Below are 20,202 nucleotides of genomic sequence, written 5' to 3'. Positions count from 1 at the left end.
TGTGCATATAATATGTATATGTGTGTGTGTATGTATATATGTGTATATATGTATGTGTGAGTATGTGTGTGTGTGTGTCTATATATATATATATATATAATATAATTAGAGTTGAGCGAACGTACTCTGCCGAGCTTGATGCTCGTTCGAGTATTAGCGTACTCGATGGTGCTCATTACTCGAACGAGCATCACGCTGTGTTCGACCCCGCCCCAGTTTTTGGCCCCTCCCTGCTGTGACCTGCCTGTTTTGGCCCCATTTTTTGGGAGGGAGAGAAAAAAAAAAAGCTCAGGACCCGGCGTCCTACATGCTCGAGTCTCCAATTGTGGTCAATGGGGTTCGTTACTCGAGTAGAGCTCTCGAATTTTACGAACAGCTCGCTCATCTCTAAATATAATATATATATTTTTTTACTTGCTGCTTATCTAAGAAGGATAATTGAGAATGAGTCACTGCCACATTGCACTATTAAACGACAAATGTAGATTTTGTTTTTGGGAAATTTATACATTCCTGAACACATTGTGGTGCTTGAGGCAATTATTTAGATAATTGATTACTTCGGGGTGCCTCCAATTTAATGCGGAGATGTATGAAGGTTAAAATTGGTGAAATTTTCCATTGGGAGAATGCCTCTATAATGTAGCATTACATTGCTTCAAGGGCAGAATATGTTACTATACAGCAGCACATGAATGCCTACGGCTTTGTAATATGCAGCCATTAAAACCCAATGTATAAAGCCTAAGATGTGTTTCATATGTTTCCTCCATCTTTTGTTCCTTTTGCTAGAATTCTGCTTCGGCGGGATAACATTAATCCTTGTCTAATAAGAAATCAGCAGCCCCTCATTGATCCCCCACTCCTATAATATGTAGAGTATATGGTTTCTTTTAATAATGATCATATTATGAGCTTATCTTTACTACTGGGAATGATAAGGCGGAATGAAAGCAATATTCTGTTTTAGTCATCTGAATAATCATAGTTTCCATTGCTGGACAAAATTTGACCTTTCCAAACAGAAGAGAAATTAATGTCACATAACTGAAACCACATGACTTACATCTGCTCTAATGGAATACTTCTAAGCTCCGCTAACTGTGACTAAGCAGCTTGTTTTATCCAGTTCAGCTACGTTTGAGTCGAAGCCAGAAATGTATTGTTAAGAATGAAGGGGCCACAGCACTGGTGTAGCTTTGCTATCTCTTCATTGTTCTATTCCGCACGACGACATGTGGCCAGTTGGTGTGCAGCCGCGGCCGGCTGCAGTCCCTGCATAGGCAGGAGGCAAGGTGCACCGCCGTGCCGGGAAACCGTAGAAGGGAATGCACAGCACTAAACCACCACTGTTGTCCAGTCTTAGGATTGATGGGAGCCCCAGAGGTCAGACCCTACAGATCATTAACTGAAGAGCTATACTAGTGATATGCCATAACTTTATAAATTGGGAATACCTGCGGAAAAGCCTGAGCCTGCTCATTCTACAAGAATGCAAGCAAAATGGATACAGTCATGAGTTGTGGGGGAAAAAGACTCAAAAAGTGCAGGTTACACTCCCCTTAACTCAAAAGTAGGGATTGTAAAGTCTTTCAGTTCGAGTAGTGACTGTTTAAGGGTTATAAAGCCATGGAAGGCCCACAACTATACTGTGCTATGTAGGCCTCCCTGAAGATATACAGCACATGTTTTTAATTTTATCACTGTTCTAGTCAACTTGCGGCCATACCTTTCCAATTAACTGATTTTTTTTTCTCGATTGTTTACTTTTCCGCAATGTGCGCAAGCCAGAAGAATGTACCTTGCTTTCCAGTTGTATTTAGTAACCCTTTACAGTTGCAGTTCAGAGAGTATTAAAGGGCCAGTAAATCTGCCCAGCATTGAAAATACTTTGTGTATTGACAAATCTCTATAAAAGAAAAAATACTAAATCCTTATATGGTGAGCGTACATAAAAGCGTGCATTACATCAGTACAGGCCCTTCATTTTGAAAATTATGAGATGAAGGTTTCCACCAACGTCTGACACGTCAGAAGATAGAAACGAGAAAAGGTTTGGTACCGTGGTAGTCAGTAGAGCAAGGTGTGACTGTTCTCAGTGAGAGAAACCAAGTCATCTTGTAGATAGGATACATGATGTTATAGCAAGCTTCCAAACCTGCTCAGGCTTATTCCTCAGGCATAATGCCTTTCCATTATGCTTGAGGTAGAAGCCTGAAAGCTAGCTATAATACCATGTATGTTGTTAGCCAATCAAAGGTATCACATCTACAAGATTACTTGGTTTCTCTTACTAAGATAGAAAAGTGTACACATATAATTTAAAGGGAGTTTTGGTGGTTCTAAAGTTGCTGTGAAAGTAGTAAGGGTGGTTTTACACTTGCATCAGGAGTTCCCCTTTCCTGCTCCTCTCGGGGAGCAGGAAAGGGGAGTCCCCACGGCCAAATGGCTCCATTGAAACAAACAGCATGGAAAAGTGACAAAAGGGGCCCACCGCTTTCTGCCCAGCTGCCTGGCCTTTAGCCAGAAGAAAAAGTGCTGCATGCAAAATTTTGATCTAGATCTGTGAAGGACATCCAGTCAAAAGTTTTAATGCAGATATGAAACCAGCCTAATCCTGTTAATATATGTATTACAACAATTCCTGCCATTTTTCACTTTCCATCATGTCTTGTGACTGCCACGGTGTAGCTGTCATGTCACTGCCAGCACCCCTTTCTACAGTTGGTTCTATCCTGACTAGCTAGGGTTAACATTTCCTGTCCTGACTAGTTAAGTTAATTAGTCCTGTAGCTGTTAGCTGAGGTAGTGACTGGTGACTGACAGCTCTGTTTGCCAATCACCTTCTCCCCTTTCCCTATATAATCCAGCTCTTCCTGGCTGGAAGTGCTACCCTGTTTCCCCGAAAATAAGACGCGTCTTATATTAATTTTTGCACCCAAATATGCGCTATGTCTTATTTTCAGGGGGTGCCTTATTTTTCAATGAAGAAGAATTCACATTTATTGTTTAACAAAAAAAATGAACATTTATTACCGTATATACTGCACAGTACCGTAGTTGTCACCACAAACCAATATAGCTAGACAAACTGTGAAAACAAAGCAAAAATTACTCAATGACAGTCATGTCATCATTTTCTGGCACATCATCATAAACATCTGAACCCGGAATCTCCTGCTGAATTTCTTGACACTCCATTTCTTGTAAAATCTTCGGGCCAAAGCAGGAAGGTTTTTGCCCCAAGAATCTTCCACGATTCCTTTCTTGTACTCAACGGAATAGCTCTTTCTTTTTGCGCTCATGTCTAGGGGTAAAAATATATGGTAGCAACATTGTTTATTTCTTGTACTTTAGACTCTTCAGCAAAAAAGCAGACACCCCCTATTGAATCAAAATGACACACTGTTTACCTGACTCACATACAGGGCCACAAAAAATAAGAGCTGTAAAGTACCTGGCTCCCACACACTGTCTGGAGACTGTAATGCTCACCCCCTAAGGCTGGAAATACACTCTGAGAACCCAGCCTTAAGAATCACACATATGGTTGCCTGACTCACACACAGAGCCATAAAAAAAAGTAACGTACCTGCAGACAGAAGTTCCTGTACCACTTGTAAGCAGGGATGGTATTGCAGCTTCCGGCCACCAGGGGGAGCTCATCACAGCAGACGTGTGCAGCAGCAACAGAACGACAGTATGGAGTTTTCCAGCCAGCAAGGTAGCTTACAACAGCACACTCGTACAGCACAGGAGGAGGTAGGAGACAACGGGGATGGCAGCAGGGGACAGGCCTCTCGACTTGCCTGCACACTTTAGTATGCCTTATTATCGGGGTGTGCCTTATATTAGCGATTTCTGCAAATTTCTTAATGTGTCTTATTTTCGGGGGTGCCTTATTTTCGGGGAAACACAGTAGTTATATTTCAGTATTTCTGGTCAAGTCAGCTTGCTCAGTTTACCTGTCTATTGTCTGGCACATGTCTTCTGGTCAGTCCCCTGTGTTCCTGTTTGTTTTGTACTCTGTGTATTCTCATTGTTTGTTGTTAGTTACTGTTTGTCCTTGGTTTCTGTACTCTGGTTCCACTTTAACTGTGGACCATGCAAGTAGTGGGGTCGTCCCTTTCGGGACGGGTGCTCCGCTTTGAGGCGGGTTCTGTTAGAGTGGTTCAAAGTGCCCCGCCCTAATTGTTACCCCTTGATTTTGTCTCCTTCTGTGTCGAGCCATCTGAGTAGCATACGTGCCTGTCCTGACTATTCCGGTACCATAACACCCATGGTTTTGTTAGCAGTCCAGAATAAACCTGACAGTAGCTGCTATGGATGATGCATCATCATGGTAGGCTATGAATGCTTGCTGTGGTCACATACAACAAAGTAAACAGAGGACTGGTAGGAAACCTACAGAACAGCGGCTGAAATTGGTATAATAATTATATTCAATAGTTCTCTAATTTGGTGCTTTTGGCAGCAGGAAAATGCCCCTACTCATAGATAAAGCTAATAGGCCACAATGGTCCAGTGAGCACTGCAACCCCGCAGCGACATGGCTGCGCCTAGTACCGTAGTTCAGCCATCCTATATCCCTTTTTTTTCCCCAGTACCCAGCAGAGCCACTATTTGTGCCTAGAGCAGTGACCCCTTTGTTCTAGTGACTGTTGTGAGTCTTATGGGTTGGACTCACACTGATGACATTGGTGGCCTATTGTACAGATAAATACAAAATCCTGGAAGACTGCTGTAAGCTACTATTTGCAGTTTTGATACTATTAAAGGGGTTCCTTCAGAACTAGGGCCTGCTCTTTTTCCAGAAACCTCCACATACAGTATGTCCATGAATTGCATCTGGTATTGCAGTTCACTTTCATTCACTTGAATGTGCATAAGATGCAATACCAGACATAGCCAAGGTTGCCAACCGTCCAGAAATTCCTGGACTGTCCGTAAAAATAGATTTTTTTCCCCAGTGTTCGTGAAAAGAAATAGATACGTTCGTGATTTTTTCTTTAGGCTCTTTGCACTTGAGCAGGTTTTTATGACTGTAATTATTACGATTTTACAGCTCCCAGTAAATGTTGGTAATGAGTTCATATCAGTATGTGACCTATAAAATGTATCTCTGAGAATATGTATCATTCATTATGAGTTTCCAAAGTGTCCGTAAAAAATCATGGCTGTGTGTGATTTTTGGATAAGTTCAGAAAAAAGAAAAGTTCAGGTTGTAGTGCTGAACAAACCCCTTTAAGACATTGTAGTAAAAGAAAAGAAGCCCAACGGAAAGCCAAAGAGTAGCATCATTCTACACATTTCACAGGCTTCTAGATGGTAAAACGCGTCAAACGCACTGGTCATTAGTAGCACATTCCTGCTGACAGATGCTGCCAGTCCGTTGTAATCCTTTGATGGCGGGAATAGTAGATTGTCATCATCCAATATTGATGTGCCAGCTCCAGGGAATTGAGTTTCTTCAGAGACATCTTATATGATAAGGGAATCCAGGGGCTGCCAGAACTTTCTTATATATAAGATTACAGTGTGTGTCCTGGACATGTCACAAATTACAAGTGAAAAGGAGCGCTTTCAAAAAAGACCAAAAAGAGATACTTTTTGGTTTGTCCTTCACTGCAGATGTGACAGGCTTTCACAATGTCTTTTCCCTGACACCTTGTTCTGCCTTGATCTTCTTCTTTATGTGGGATTGAGGAATCACAGATAACCATAGTAACCAGAGATTTTCGCTCTAGATCTGATAACACATGCATCTCTTTAGACAATGGTGTCTGTCTGTGACCTTACCGTGAATGTCCACCACACCGCGTCATTATGAGATCCAATATTCGGTGCTGATCATTCTTTTAATGTACAGTATCTTTAGGGGATAAAGCTCAGCCTTTCCAGTTTCCAAATACGCTGAATGGCTACGTTGTTACAGACTCCGGCCATTTCACCATTGGAGTTTTACCTGTATTAAAATTAGAGACGTGACCCCGGAGTGCAGAATAAAATCAAGTGAACAAGTTTTCTATGGATGAGTTTCAGTGTGAAACCACATTAAAATGGGCAAATCCAGCAATTTGAGCAACTTCAAACAAAGCTTGGTCAACCATAGTAGACTAGCTGGGGACAGTATTTCAAAAGGTTGTGGGGTGTTCTCGTGGAATGGTATCGATAGTATACAGAAAATGGTGTTATTGATTAAAAATATAATGCAAAAGGGGTCCTGTGGATGTAAACAACTTGTTGAAAAGTCAGAGGAGGATGTCAAGAATTGTTCTAACCATCAAGGAAATTGCTGAAGAATACAACGTGTATGCGCCATCTATGACTGTCGGGTGCATAAGCCATCCCAGTGACTATGGCTTTGTGCTTTCACACAGAAGTGATAGTCTGTTAGAGAATGGAGACAGAGTGGGCCAGAGATGTATACCGGCCATCTGCCTCCATTCATTGCAGAAAGGCAATTGCTCAAAGATTCAGCGATTCCTGCTTAAAGTGAGCGAGATTTTGCTCAGTAGTCGTTCCATTTCAGCTCACTGAAACGGAACGACTAGCGACTACTGAGCAACTTCTCAGTCAGTGCCCTGTCGGGGTCGTGTGTACACATGCTAACAGTAGCTCATAATTGCTCGTTTGAACAAATATTCGAGCGACTGTTGGCTCTTGTAAAGGTACCTTAATTTGTCCAAATTTAGTACTTGTCATCCCTTAGCAAAGTTGGGCTATAATAGCAGACAACCAGTGTGAGTGCCATTGCTGTCTAAGAGAAACAAAATGGCAAAAGAGTGCACAAAAATGAATTGTTGATCTTTGGAAAAACATCTCCTGGTCAGATGAATCTAGATTTCTGTTATACCATGATAATGGGAGGGTCAGATTTTGGCGCAAGCAGCATGAATCAATGAACACTTCCCGTCAGCTGTTCAGAACATGTCTAGCTTTGTCTCATAATTCCCAGTCAATGTTACAAGGCTTGTTGAAAGGTCTGACATTGACTTGCAGGAATGCTGCCTTCCAATAGGGGGCTCTGTAGAGGCATTGTTCCATCTTGCCATATTTCCCAGAGAAGCATACATGGCCTTATACATCTTCTCACACCTTCTAGGTGCTCTCCTTAAGGAGAAACCATACCCTTCCTAAGTACCTCTATCTAATATGCGGCAACTGTAAGAAGTTAAGCGCTGCGGAATATGTTGGCGCTATACAAATACAGATTATTATTATTATTATTATTATTAAGTTATGCTGTCGGCGTGAGACGATATTAGTGCAGAAGGATGTCAACACCTAGTGGAATCTACAACACTACATAAAATAAATCTTTGCAGCACACTCACACAGACTTGTATTTTCACTTGAAAGCCAGTGAAGGATTCTCAGTCGCATGGGCGCGCTGTGAGTCACTGAGCCATATGTCCATAGAAAATCCAAATTTCCATCTCCTTTAAAGAATCTTCTTGGCTCCTTCTTCAGCCTTCCAAAACGCATATGCATGGGAACTAGCTGTATATGGCCCGATCTTCTTATATCATTTTAATCTATTGCAATTCTAAATAAAGAAGATTCTTTTAAGGAACTGGACATTTTGGATTTTCTATGAAAATCTATGTCCCATAGAATAACGAATTGAAGGCCAAAGGAGGTCCAATATGCTACTACAAGGGTGTCTCTAATAAAGTGGTTATCAGTGTAGAGTTAAATAATACAATTCTAGTTGCTTGCAGCAACCACTAGGGGGAGCTAACTGCATACTGTTATTATTGAGTTCAATGTACACACAGTATGCAGGAAGCTCCTAAAACCCCTCAAGTGGTAACTCGCACAACCAGAATTTTATTATTTAAAGGGGTTGTCAGTTGTAAACTACTGATTGCCTATCAGCAGAATAGGACATCAACAGTAGATCGGCAGGCGTCTGACACATAGGACCCCTGTCAATCAGCTATTTGCTGGATAGAAATGTTCATAGAAATGAAATGAGCTGATTTCTGCAGGAAGCAGACAGCTCTGTTCTCACTGCATTGGCCAGCCTTGGTACTGCAGACCAAGTTCCCATTCACTTCAATGTGAGCTGGGCCTGTAATACCAAGCTTTGCCATGGCAGTGGGAATGGAGCTCTCTGCTTCCTGCAGAAATCAGCTCAGTGCACAAGCACACAGGCTCAGCGAAGAGCTAATTGTCAGGCGTCAGTGGCAACACACCCCTGTCAATCTACTATTGATAACCTATCCCGTTAATAGGCCATCAATAGTGTACAACTGGACAACCCATTTAACTCTGTCTATGCAGGGGAATTGGAGTACTGAATCAGAAGAAAGGCTTCACTCACTATAAAGATATATTCATTATGTTCCTCAGGAATATAAATATCAATTACTGGAATTACGGTACTTTTAAATGGATTTGTTACATCTGCTCGGCGCACTAAATCGCCACGTCTTAGCACAGACGCAAGATTGTGTCCTATTTTAAAACCGCAAACACCTCTCATAGTGTTGCAAGTGACCATATGGAACCTCTCCAGGCTAAGATGGAAGGACTCCTGTCCCTTAGTAATCAGGAAAAATGAGGAACCTCTGCCTAAAAGTGGGGTGATTGTCCCGAGAAGGACAGCTCCCCTGCCTTCCTCTGGGACCTGGCTATTCCTGATTAGGAACCTGGAGAGATGAACCAAACACAGAACACAACTATTCACACCTCATGTCTGGCCACCTGCACAGACATACTGAACACGTCGCTGTTCACACCAACACACAAGGTCATGCATACCACATAGAACAGGAACCCCACCCAAAACTCACATGCATAAAAGGTAGTAAACTATAGCTAGTCCAAGTGTCCTCACTCCAAGGGGAAAGAGAGGCAGCCACTGTGCTGAGATACAGGGAACAGTGTCAGAAATCATCCACCTGATACACACATAGGACATCAGACGTCTGGAGGCCGCACCTGCAGATGCATGCACCTGCGTAGCCACCGACCTACATGATGCATGCACCCCAGAACACAAGGACGGGAGGGACAACAGGTGTCCAGACCGTCCTCAGGGAAGGCCAGAGAGACACTTCAGACAAGCATGCATAACACCAGCTCTGAGTGGGTTAACAACAGAGTAAAACAGTAAAGTACTACAATGACAAGGATCTACTACCAAGAGATGCTGGTATTTATGTGCAGCAGACCAGAGTGGATTGGCTGGAGAAACAGCACACCCAGCCAGCTCAACCTCTCCTGTGAAGCTGTGCTCCTAGAAACCTGTAGAACCACAAGTCCCAGACGCACAACATAACAGGATTGTTTAGTTAGAAAAATGTCTGCTTTTTTATAGAATAAACTCTACTCTGGTCTGTTTCTTATGTCTGATATTGCAGCTCAATCTTAAATGTGGATGAGACGCAACCTGTGGATAAGGGTGGTGCTCTTTCTTGAACAAAGCAGACTTTTTTTTCTAATCTTGGCCAGCCACTTTAAAGCCATGTTCACATGGGGCGGATATGCCACAGATTTTCCATGCGGACCCTCCGCGCTGAAAATCTGTAGCATTTACAGTAGCAGCAAAGTAGATAAAATTTTATCTCATCCGCATGCTGTGGAAAAAATTTGTGCCAAACATGTGTGGAAATTGACATGCAGTGGGGAATTTAAAGTTGCAGCATGTTAATTTTATCGCAGTTTACATTGTGGCATCCACCTCTTTTCAATGAGGAGGTGAATTCCATGCCAAAATCCCCATTAAAAGCTATGTCAAACTCTGCATCAAATGGCGCGGGTTTTGATGCGGACTTTCAGCTGCAGATCTGCTGCAGATATTCCTCAGAAATTCCGCCCTCTGTGAACATGCCCTAAAACATTCTACGCCTTGTTAAATAGAATTCCATTCGCCCAGATCTACTGACTGTACAAATGCCGTTGGTTCTATAACACTGCAGCCCTTTTTCGCTTTATTCTACACTCTTGACACAGTTGGCTGAACCTAATCCCAAAACGATCCACAGCTGTTGGCACATCCGGTACAGCATACATCTGGGACATTTCTGGAACTAATAACAGTCACTGATGGTGATACATTCAGAAGTGCACACATGAAGAATGCAACATAACATTCAGCTCCTCACAAATTCTGGAGTACTCCACCCTCACAGAACTAATGTAAGACTGGAATGCAGCTGCTGGTGATTCAGTGGGTTTGGCTAAAGTAGCTGATATTTATATGCCAAGTTTTAAAGTTTTCCAATCAAGCCAATTTTTGGCGTGTCGAGTGGACCTTGAATGGTCTGTAGTTAGAACAGTGGCGTTACTCAAAGTAGACCACTTTATGGTTCAAAAATATTTTATTGTTATTACAAACGCCATAGAACAAGGGTACATCATGCATTGTCGTGTACACTTTTTGCAAGAATGATACATTACAGATCATCATGAAGTAAAGTGCAGCCCAATAGCCTAAGAGTCCTGGTTCAAACTAATCTAGAGCTGATAAACAAGCTGGCATTTTGGTTTCAAGCCTTGCCTTTCTCGTTGGAGACAAGAACCAAATAAGTAAGAAAGCCCACCAAAGAGGTAGGGAATAGTTGACAAGAAAGAAAGAAATGTAAGAGTGGGAATAGAAAAAGTAAGGTAGACCACTTTAAAGACCCATTCCAAGCGACCATCATAGAGCGCAATTAGATTGGGGCATTGTGGCTGGCACTCTTGGGAGAATTCGGAGTCCTGTTATGAGACCACAGTAATAGGGGTGCTATAGCAGGAAATACTATTCTAGAAAACCTCCAGAGATTGGAGTTATAGGTACAGCATTGGAATACATTCATTTTACCATTTTTAAAAGAGGTCTACAATTTGGGCAATCTATTTTTTTTAACTATAAGGTCCCGTTTCAGTAGGCTGATCACATGGTATCCCATTACTGGTACTCCCAGCAATTGTCTGTACTGTGTGGATGAACCTACAGATTTACACAGATATCATTGCAATCAATTGTCTCTCTATGTAATACATAGTTGTGCCAGGACCTCCAGTAGAAGTACTCTTTGTAGGCACTCTCTACCCGAAACAGTTACAAAGTACCTGGCAAGAAAATGGAGCCTTTTTTTTTCTTTCCTCCGACAACCCCTTTATGTGTCCTATGCATATGGACAACAACACTCTGCTACCTGGAGGCACATTTCATCTTGCTCTTACTGGTTTATGAATGAAATGGCATGGGTGCGGAGGTTGTAATGAAGGTAAGCAGGAGTGAATATGTATGCAGAGGATTACTGTGTCGTGGCCGCTCCTTCATACCCTGCACCTCCAGTTTATATCCTAATTAACATCTACTATGTTACATAATTGTTATAACTTTGGTTTTCCTTTGCTTTTAGGTGTTACAATGAAATTAATGGATGAAGTGGCTGGGATTGTAGCAGCTAGACACTGTAAAACTAATATTGTTACAGCCTCGGTGGACGCCATTAACTTTCATCGCAAAATTCAAAAAGGTTTGTCAACTTTTCTTAATATTAATCTTAGCTCTAACCAGTACTAACCTCCTTATTTATATTTTGGGACCACTCAAGCTGCTATTCCGTAAGTCTTGGCCCATGAAGACCCACCGGAAGGACTGCACAAATGCTATATTTTTTACATCTTGTCTTGAGTAGATGTTGATAGTCAATGGACCTTTTATTAGAACAGTAGCGCTGGGAGTTGGTGATATAAATCAATCAGATCACGGATTTGTTTTCTAAATTATAGTTAAAAAAGCCCATAGCAGACAAAATCAGCTTTTTTTTTTTTGCTATGGACAGTGCTTTCACTTCTTGGCACTTAGGGATTGACAATAAGAGTATCTAGTAGACCAGAGATGTGCCATAAACTTTCCAGTATATTGTACCAGTTTGTTATGAGGTCCAAAATGCTGTACTGACTCATAATATAATTTCTAATCTATATAGGGGGTCAAAGATCTCTTGTATGTCACAAGGCTCTAAATCCATGACTTCCCTTCTCACAACCATAGAATAAAGGGGTTTTCTAGAATAATGTTGGCCTATTCCACGAAGAAGTCATAAATAACAGTTCAGATGAGTAGATTGAAGGGGTTGCGGCCTTTGGGTCAACATGCCCTTCATGGTTTATAGTTCTGTACTTCATCTTGTGGTATTACAGCTCAGTCCCATATAACTTGGTTTCAGCCAAGTGAAGTGAGCTGCAATACTAGGCACAGGCATTACCAAAAATACGGAGCTGTGCCAGGTGGACAGTGTAGGAGATGTGGCACCTTAAATTAGCTGATCAGCAGAGATGCTGGGAGTTGGACCCTCGCTGATCTGCTATTGATGGCCTATCCTAAAGATAGGTCAGCAATAATTTTGACCTGGAGAACCCTTCTGAATGATAATATTGCGGCTGTCAGTAGACACCACTAGGGGAAGGTTAGGAGCTTACTGTATGCAATTTATACATGGAACTAAATAATCCATCAACTGAAAGGCAACCTTAAAAGTATCAGACTGCTGGTCTGATTGAAACTAATGGATACCTGACTGTCCAGACTTGGGGAACATTTACATCACTTTTATGTCTACACCCCTGGGTTCCGTCCTGGAGTTTGCCTGAATCGCCTAAAGAAATGATTCAGGCAGAATGCAACCATGGACTGTTATTAGTCAAACGCCAACCAATAAGGTCCCCATTTAACAAGGTTTGCATATTATTTGTGGGCCATTCCATGCCAAATCATCACATCTCCTACCCGACTGTCTCAGATTACATATGTTCAGTTTTTTAGGAATAAACCATGTAATACACGTAATACAATCTCTCCTTGCAGCACTGAACTCTACTGCATCCAGGGGCATTGCTAGGGTTTAAGAGAAAATTAGGGGCGCAAGTTACAAGACGAGTTGTATGCCACGCCCACACACAAACAGAATATTCAATTTACATATAGTCATACAATGATGCCATTTTACCAGGACCAAACATTACCATCATACAGTGATTAAATATTATATCCATGCTGTTATTGAACAAGACATGCAGTACAAAGACCAAGATTATCAATATAAGGGCCAAATAATACTACCAAACCATGACTACTATTACCACTATATAGTGAATAAATAACATTGTTAGAACATAAGAGGGACAGGGGTATACGAGATGGAGGGAAATCGGCTTCATAATAGTTTCACATGAAAGCTTAACTTTACGGCCCCTTCAGACAGGCGTATGTGCAAAAACACTTGTGTAAGCGCAGTGCATGCGCTGTGAGTGATGCGTTCTTGTGCATGTTTTTGCACATATTACTATAGTTTTTGCGCTCACAGGGCTGGTTCCCATGGGCGCGAGGCACACCTCGCCATGATTTTAAATGCTCTTTCGTCTAATGAGTTCCAGAGGTGGTCTTTTTCCTGTGAAATTGCGCAGTGCCTTAAGTGCGCATTTGCACACCTCCCATAGACTTCTATGGGGTCCTTTGGTGCACAAATTCCTTATAAAAAAAAAAAAATAGAGCAGGCGCACAATAAAGTAATGAGAATGCACCATTGATACCGTACGGAATAAATTATGTTACGTTTCACCACCAGATTATGGTTCTGTCCTCTTTTAACAGAAGTGACTAGAAGATAAATGTTGCTGGATAATGTATGTTGATGGGTCTTCAGGCAAATATTGCTAAATTGCTTCCCACTGAGCAACAGAACATATTCTATTATTAATGTGATTGTGTTTTTAAAGAAGCCTGTAATTTCAGTAACACAGGGATTAATTTAGAAATCACAATTAAGAGAGAAAATGATTTTCCTTCTGTAATTAAAAGGTTACAGGAAAAGATGAGACATATGCTGGAAGCATCTTAAGTCATTCCAACAATGTTTCCGTTCAGAATGTCATCTTTCTATTGCAGACGTGTACCTAGATTGGCTGCAAACCAGCAGATACCGGAGAGCAACTGGGGACTGTCAATCTGTTACGTGTGCTACTGACTAGAAGAGATTAAACACCTAATCCTTCTACAATAAATCCAGGTTTTTCAATGAAGATATCTGAATGTACCGTGGATTCAAAATGCGTTAGATGGGGATGATTATAAAATAGGCCACATGTCACTTGAGTCACAAAAGTACCCTGAAAATAAACTAAACAGCCGTAATCCAGGAAGAACCTGCTACAAGTGTTCAATTTCTTTCTAGCTCCGCCACAGGGGAAATGAAGTATTACATGGCGCTCATTGAGATCAATGGGCTGTCTGTGTAATGCATGGACGAGCTAGATCTTCCAGAGCCTATTAACTCAGAATGCCCACATGTAGGGTACTTGAAAATGGGTTCTAAATCGGATAACTTCTTTAATCTCGGAATATTTTAGCAGTACGGGAAAATTCGATCTTTATGTCATGTCATCGAAATAAGTAGCTGGAAGATTAAATGTTAAAGGGCATTTACATCTCCAGTCATTCCAAGGCTCCAATGCATCTGTAAGTTCTTTAGGTATCTTGAGTTAAAATATTTCACCGTATTGTGCATGCAGCTCCTATGCAGACCTATGTGTCCTATATAGTCTAACTATAATCGTTAACCGTGACGGCAAGATGAAAGGGGTTTCCTGAGCTAATGTATATATTTGTAATAAGCTGATCATGTTAGTACCATAATAAACTAGCCTATACTCAACAGCCCTGGCCCCTCGCAGCTACAGTATTGCCTTGCCATTCACACCGCCAGGTCTGTTTACATGCTGTGGAGACGCAGACTGCTGCGGCCAATCATGGACCTCAGCGGCTGACTACTGAAATCTGTGATTGGCTGTGATATTCCGTAAACAGCCTGACTACAGCTTGAGCTCTTGCCTGAGCTGCTTTTAACAGCATTTAGAAGGATGCTTTACAGCAGCTTCATGGGCAATTTACACAATGGAGAGGAGCTGGCCTATTAAAGGTGTTGTCCCGCGGCAGCAAGTGGGGTTATGCACTTCTGTATGGCCATATTAATGCACTTTGTAATGTACATCGTTCATTAATTATGAGCCATACAGAAGTTATTCACTTACCTGTTCCGTTGCTGGCGTCCCCGTCTCCATGGTGCCGTCTAATTTCAGCGTCTAATCGCCCGATTAGACGCGCTTGCACAGTCCGGTCTTCTCCCTGGTGAATGGGGCCGCTCGTGCCGGAGAGCTGGTCCTCGTAGCTCCGCCCCGTCACGTGTGCCGATTCCAGCCAATCAGGAGGCTGGAATCGGCAATGGACCGCACAGAGCCCACGGTGCACCATGGGAGAAGACCCGCGGTGCATCGTGGGTGAAGATCCCGGCGGCCATCTTAGTAAGGTAAGGAAGAAGTCGCCGCAGCGCGGGGATTCGGGTAAGTACTAAACGTTTTTTTTTTTATCGCCGAACGGGGGGCCTATTGAAAAAAAAAAAAAAAACACGTTTCGGCGCGGGACAACCCCTTTAACTTCTAAATAGCAGTTTTGAGGTTCTGCATGGTGCCTTTTATTTAACCGTATGTTTTCCTTATGGGCTTCTGTATGACTTTTAGTGCATTTCCTGCTTCTAAACCGTCACGCTTCTGCTTGTCACCCTAGCCAACCTATATACACTGATGCAATTTTGAGTATCCATTGAGTTATATAAGGTAAATTGTCACACATGACATGTGGGGGCACAAACTGCCATAATATTGGTGCATAAAACCATATGGTGATCTAAGTTCACTACCATAGAACCACAGTTGGTCATGGTGTAATGGCCATATCCCAGATGCAAAGAAAAAAAATCACACACAGTACAGTATGTAAAAGCATCAACATAATGTAAAGACTAAATTAAGCAGCAATAACTGGTTAAATTGGTGAAAATTCCAAGAATTTGTGACTCATCATTAAGTGCAGAAATCTTATTAATCACCTCCTGTGAATGAATGGTTTGGAACAAATTCCTTACAAGGAACGGCTTTCCATATGTCAAAAACGTAGTTTTTTTTTTTCTTTTACCGTTGTCTTAATAACCAGATAAACTCCTCAAACCTCTTAACCTTAATTCCGAGCAATACGTTCATTGTTTTGTCTTATTCAACTTTAGTCGCTGTGATAACTACTTTTCTTGAGGATTCTTGACATTTGGCAATTTTCCATTCTCTGTGAAGGTGCTCATTAGACAAAGTACAGTTAATATAATGAGACACAGTTTTTCAAGTAATGAGAAGGAAAATTCAAGGCTTGGTCTTGTCTGACCGGTACTAATTAATTTGCTTTAATTATTGACATCTGTTCAGCCTTACCTTTCGTCAGGGAAATGCAGAACTATTATAGGCAAAGGATATCTCATTAAAGATTGTATGTACCTGATGATATTTAAGGAACATGAAACTGACATAAATGTATGCAGGACCAGGGAGGCCTATACGAGTAATCAGAATAGAGCCCTCTATGGGTGCTGCTTCATTTAAGGTTATATTTAAGGGACAGACACAACATGACATTGGGGATAATTCCCTCTCACTTGTCCACTAATGTTGCTATAATTGTGGATGAGGGACCCTGGGCAAATTCAAAGAGCCCATAGGAGAATGAGAATAGGACTACACCATGTTGAGCCCTGTATGTCACGCATAGTTGCAACTGCTTCCATGCATGATATACTATATCCCCAGCCTGGCCTGAAGAAGGGCACAGCATTGCCTGAAACGTTGTTTCAGTTTCACATTGTGGTAATGTAATTAACAGAATTCATAAGCAAAGAATTCTATGGAGAGCTGTCTTATTTGTTTAGTCAGACCAGAGGATTTATGGCAGAAGTGTAGAGGGGTGCCCATCTATTGCACACATTTACCTCTAGAAAGTGTTTCTGATTATGTTTTACAAATATTGATATTTTTATTATGCAAGTATAACACTGGAATTAGACTGGGGAGATTCGTTAATTTCCGGAGCCAGAAAATACGGTGACTCATTATGATGAGAGGCCAGAAACAGGACACTGGGCTTGGTTTGTGAGACGTAATGCTTCAGAACTAGGGTCATAGTCACTTTATCCTCAAAGGTTGGTAGCTGTAATAGCAAACTTTCATGCCCTGGATCAGGCCATTTTAGGTTAACTGTCAGTTACATTACTGTCCATACAGAGCACATGGCGCTGCTGTCTACTGGAGTCCCTGAGGGAACGTTACATAATCCGCCATCATGGTGGGGATGCTCAACAAACAAACTTTCTAATAAAACTTGGCAACAGAAGCTAACAGCCGGATCTCGGTCCGGTTTAATACTGTCCCATGTTACGAATAGTGTCAGTCCAACAATTTCAAAACCTTAGTCAAACAAAGGGCTCAACACCACAATTTGTTTGCATGGTCTGCCCAGTTTCCGGGTTTTACTAACACAGCACCCGGTTAGAGTGGGCTATGTGTAGTTTTCTCAAGGCTGACTGGTGTGGGCATAAAGCAGAAGGATCCTGGCATGTCTGACAATGCCCGTAGGACACAAAGCTTACTGTGCTCCTTCTGCCAACACATAGGGTAATACTGGGCTTTAAGCCTGAAAATGTCTCACTTCAGCAGTTCCGTGATCACTCTCTTCAGACAATGCCACACTCTGCCCTCTTTTCGATATCTGTTCTGAGGTTGCACGCCAAGGCAGACAGACACCCCAGGAACCTCCAAAGCCTGCAACTTAAAGTAACATATTAAAACTATATATATTGGAGCCATGCAGTACCTAAGGTGGCATGGTTCTGGAAGAGGATTGTGCCCACCTCAAATGTAAAGTTGTGAAGGTATGTGCTGATGCAAAAGAAAAGTGTTACTCTGTGAAAGAAGAGTCTAACTGGAGGATGTTGGAAGCATAAAGCAAGGGAGGAGAAGTTGCAGGGGAAGTTCTCAGGCCGAGTGCTTACGCAGAAAAAGGCTAAAGTCTCCCTAAAGCAGAAGGTAGATGAGAATGAGTACCTCTAAAGTTTGGCTGCAGGTGAAGCTGACCTGAGATGGGTACTGAAAGAGCAAGTGGCTCAGTGCAAGCAAGATTTTTAAGAAATAATCTTGTGGTGGAAACAAGCCCCTGAAGATGAGAGGAAAAGCCAAAATAAGAAACTAAAAGCGTTCCTGAGATGACAGACACTATTGGAAAGTGAAGTACTCCCCCAATGAAGCTGGAGATATAAGAGGCTTTTAAGGATAAGGCTATAATCCAAGGGCTCGTCATGACGTTGAGCTCGAAGATAAAACACTGGGTATCTTTTAGTCGTGTTGCTGAAAAGAAAATTAAGAGACTAGAGAAGTCTAGGACCCTGTTCAGACTGCAAGTAAAAGTCATGAAGGCCCAGTTGAAGATGGTCAGATGTGTGACGCAGAGATGGTCCCTGTAAAGAAGCATAAGCATTCTGTGGATAGGAAGGCAGATCATGGCCATGGTCCTGAATTGCTCACATCTAGAGGTAAAGCCGAGCCATTAAAGTCGTTTGTCATTGAGCTTAACCATTGGTCCCTTGGTATAACTCAGCTACTTGAGTGTTTAGAACTGAGGATTACCTAAAGAAGGAGCTTTGACCCTGGAGGTCGGTATACAGTGAAAAGTCCTATGGCTTTTAGGCTAACTTCACACAGGTGAGCACGATATGGGGCCGTGAATCGCGATTCCCACCATGTGAAGTGCCCGTGGATGTGAGGCTCTTTCATAGGAAAACAGCCTTGCATCACTTCGGGGATGCAGGGATCATCCAGCCCGGCTGTCACAGCCGCAGCAGAGGATCACAGAGTTTCTCCCATTGCTTTCAATGGGGCCGACGCTGCTGCCATACTAGGGGGTTGCCATACTGCAGTCTGGTATGGAGTTGAGCTAGAAGGTCACGAGAAAGCTACTGCAGATAAAAGAAGACCCTGGGAGACTGTTACCAGGTGTTCAACTATATTGCTGAGATTGTAAAATGAAACTTGCATTTTTTATTGTCATCCTTAAAATACAACACACATTTCTGTTGCCCATGTTCTTTTTAAAAAATATAAGGCATAAGACTAGTTAGTACAAGTGCAGCATCCGAGGAGCCTAAGAGACAGCGGGGTAGAGTTTGTGTCTTGTCACGGGACTCATCTCCCACCCTGAGGGTAGCACAGGACCCATCCAAGTAACTGAGGGTAGGCCTTTCAAAGGGGTAACCCAATACGTGGTTTACCTTAGCAGTCTGTTGTCACGGGTGACGCCACCGTTCCTTCCTCTGCGGTGAATCCGAATGGTGAAATAAATGGTCCACACTCACAGGGAACTTTTAAAAAGCAAAGCCGGGAACAGTCGGCAGTGCTTGTTTACTTGCAGAAAGCTATTTACAGTCCAGTTACAAGCATTTAACTCACGCCAGCAAGAAAATGGTGCAGACATCACAAAGTAGTGTGACAGGGAGGAAATCAAGGGTTGACAGAAGAATCCTAGTTATCTGCAGGGTTCTGCTCCCAGTACCAACTCCTTTTACTCTCACCAGCTCTCTACCGGTTGACACTCACGTTGGCAGGCACTTCACACTGCGATGGCGGTTCCACTCTCTCTCCGTTCATCAGTGGGTTAGGACACCATTGGCATCTCCTGGGCAAAGCTGGCCCAGGAAGGGCTGAAGATACCTTTCAGTCTCTTCCATTCTGTCTCACACAGAACTAAAGATGTCTGTGTGGATTACTTGCAGCTCCACCAACACTCCTCACACTTACAAGTCCAGAACAGAAGACCCTTCAAAAACATCTTGCAAACACATATAAGAAGCACGATCACGTGACAAACAACAAGATACATTTCTCAGACATTCTCACATACCAGACAGTTAACTCATTGAGTGCTGCAGAATTGCAATACACATCATATTCATGCAACATGAAAGACACTGACAACACATAAGCACGAGATAAATGCATTCATACATTATGAAGGGGCCTCATTAACCCCAGGCCACTGTACAAGCATAACATTCAGTGCACTACTCATCTGTTTTGAGGCTGACTACCCCAATGTTTTGTATAAGTTTGGGGTTCAGAACAATAAGACTCTTGACCGACTGCAGTGCTGCATGCAGTGCATTTCTGTGGAGGTGTATAACATCACGTACACAATATACATTATGCAATGTCTTATTGCAATCATAAAAAAACAACAATATTCGAGTTTATGCATTTAATACAATCCATGACCCACAAAGGATTATATTGAAATCATATTCAGATGAATAGCCACCATGTCATTTTGTC

The 20,202-nt window shown here is 42.2% G+C and overlaps 1 protein-coding gene across 5 annotated transcripts in view; it reads left to right on the top strand.

Moving 5' to 3' along the window:
• The window catches only part of ACOT7 (acyl-CoA thioesterase 7), a 176,990-nt gene that overhangs the window by 120,710 nt on the left and 36,078 nt on the right, over positions 1-20,202 (top strand). For all 5 annotated transcript variants that reach the window (XM_066607329.1, XM_066607327.1, XM_066607331.1 and 2 more), the window contains one exon: positions 11,364-11,480. In XM_066607329.1, coding sequence (XP_066463426.1) covers positions 11,364-11,480 — 117 coding nt within the window. The remainder of the gene's footprint in view (positions 1-11,363; positions 11,481-20,202) is intronic.

Source organism: Eleutherodactylus coqui, chromosome 6 (genome assembly GCF_035609145.1).
Source record: "Eleutherodactylus coqui strain aEleCoq1 chromosome 6, aEleCoq1.hap1, whole genome shotgun sequence".
Lineage (NCBI taxonomy): Eukaryota > Metazoa > Chordata > Amphibia > Anura > Eleutherodactylidae > Eleutherodactylus > Eleutherodactylus coqui.
This window is presented reverse-complemented; position numbering and strand designations above follow the sequence as displayed.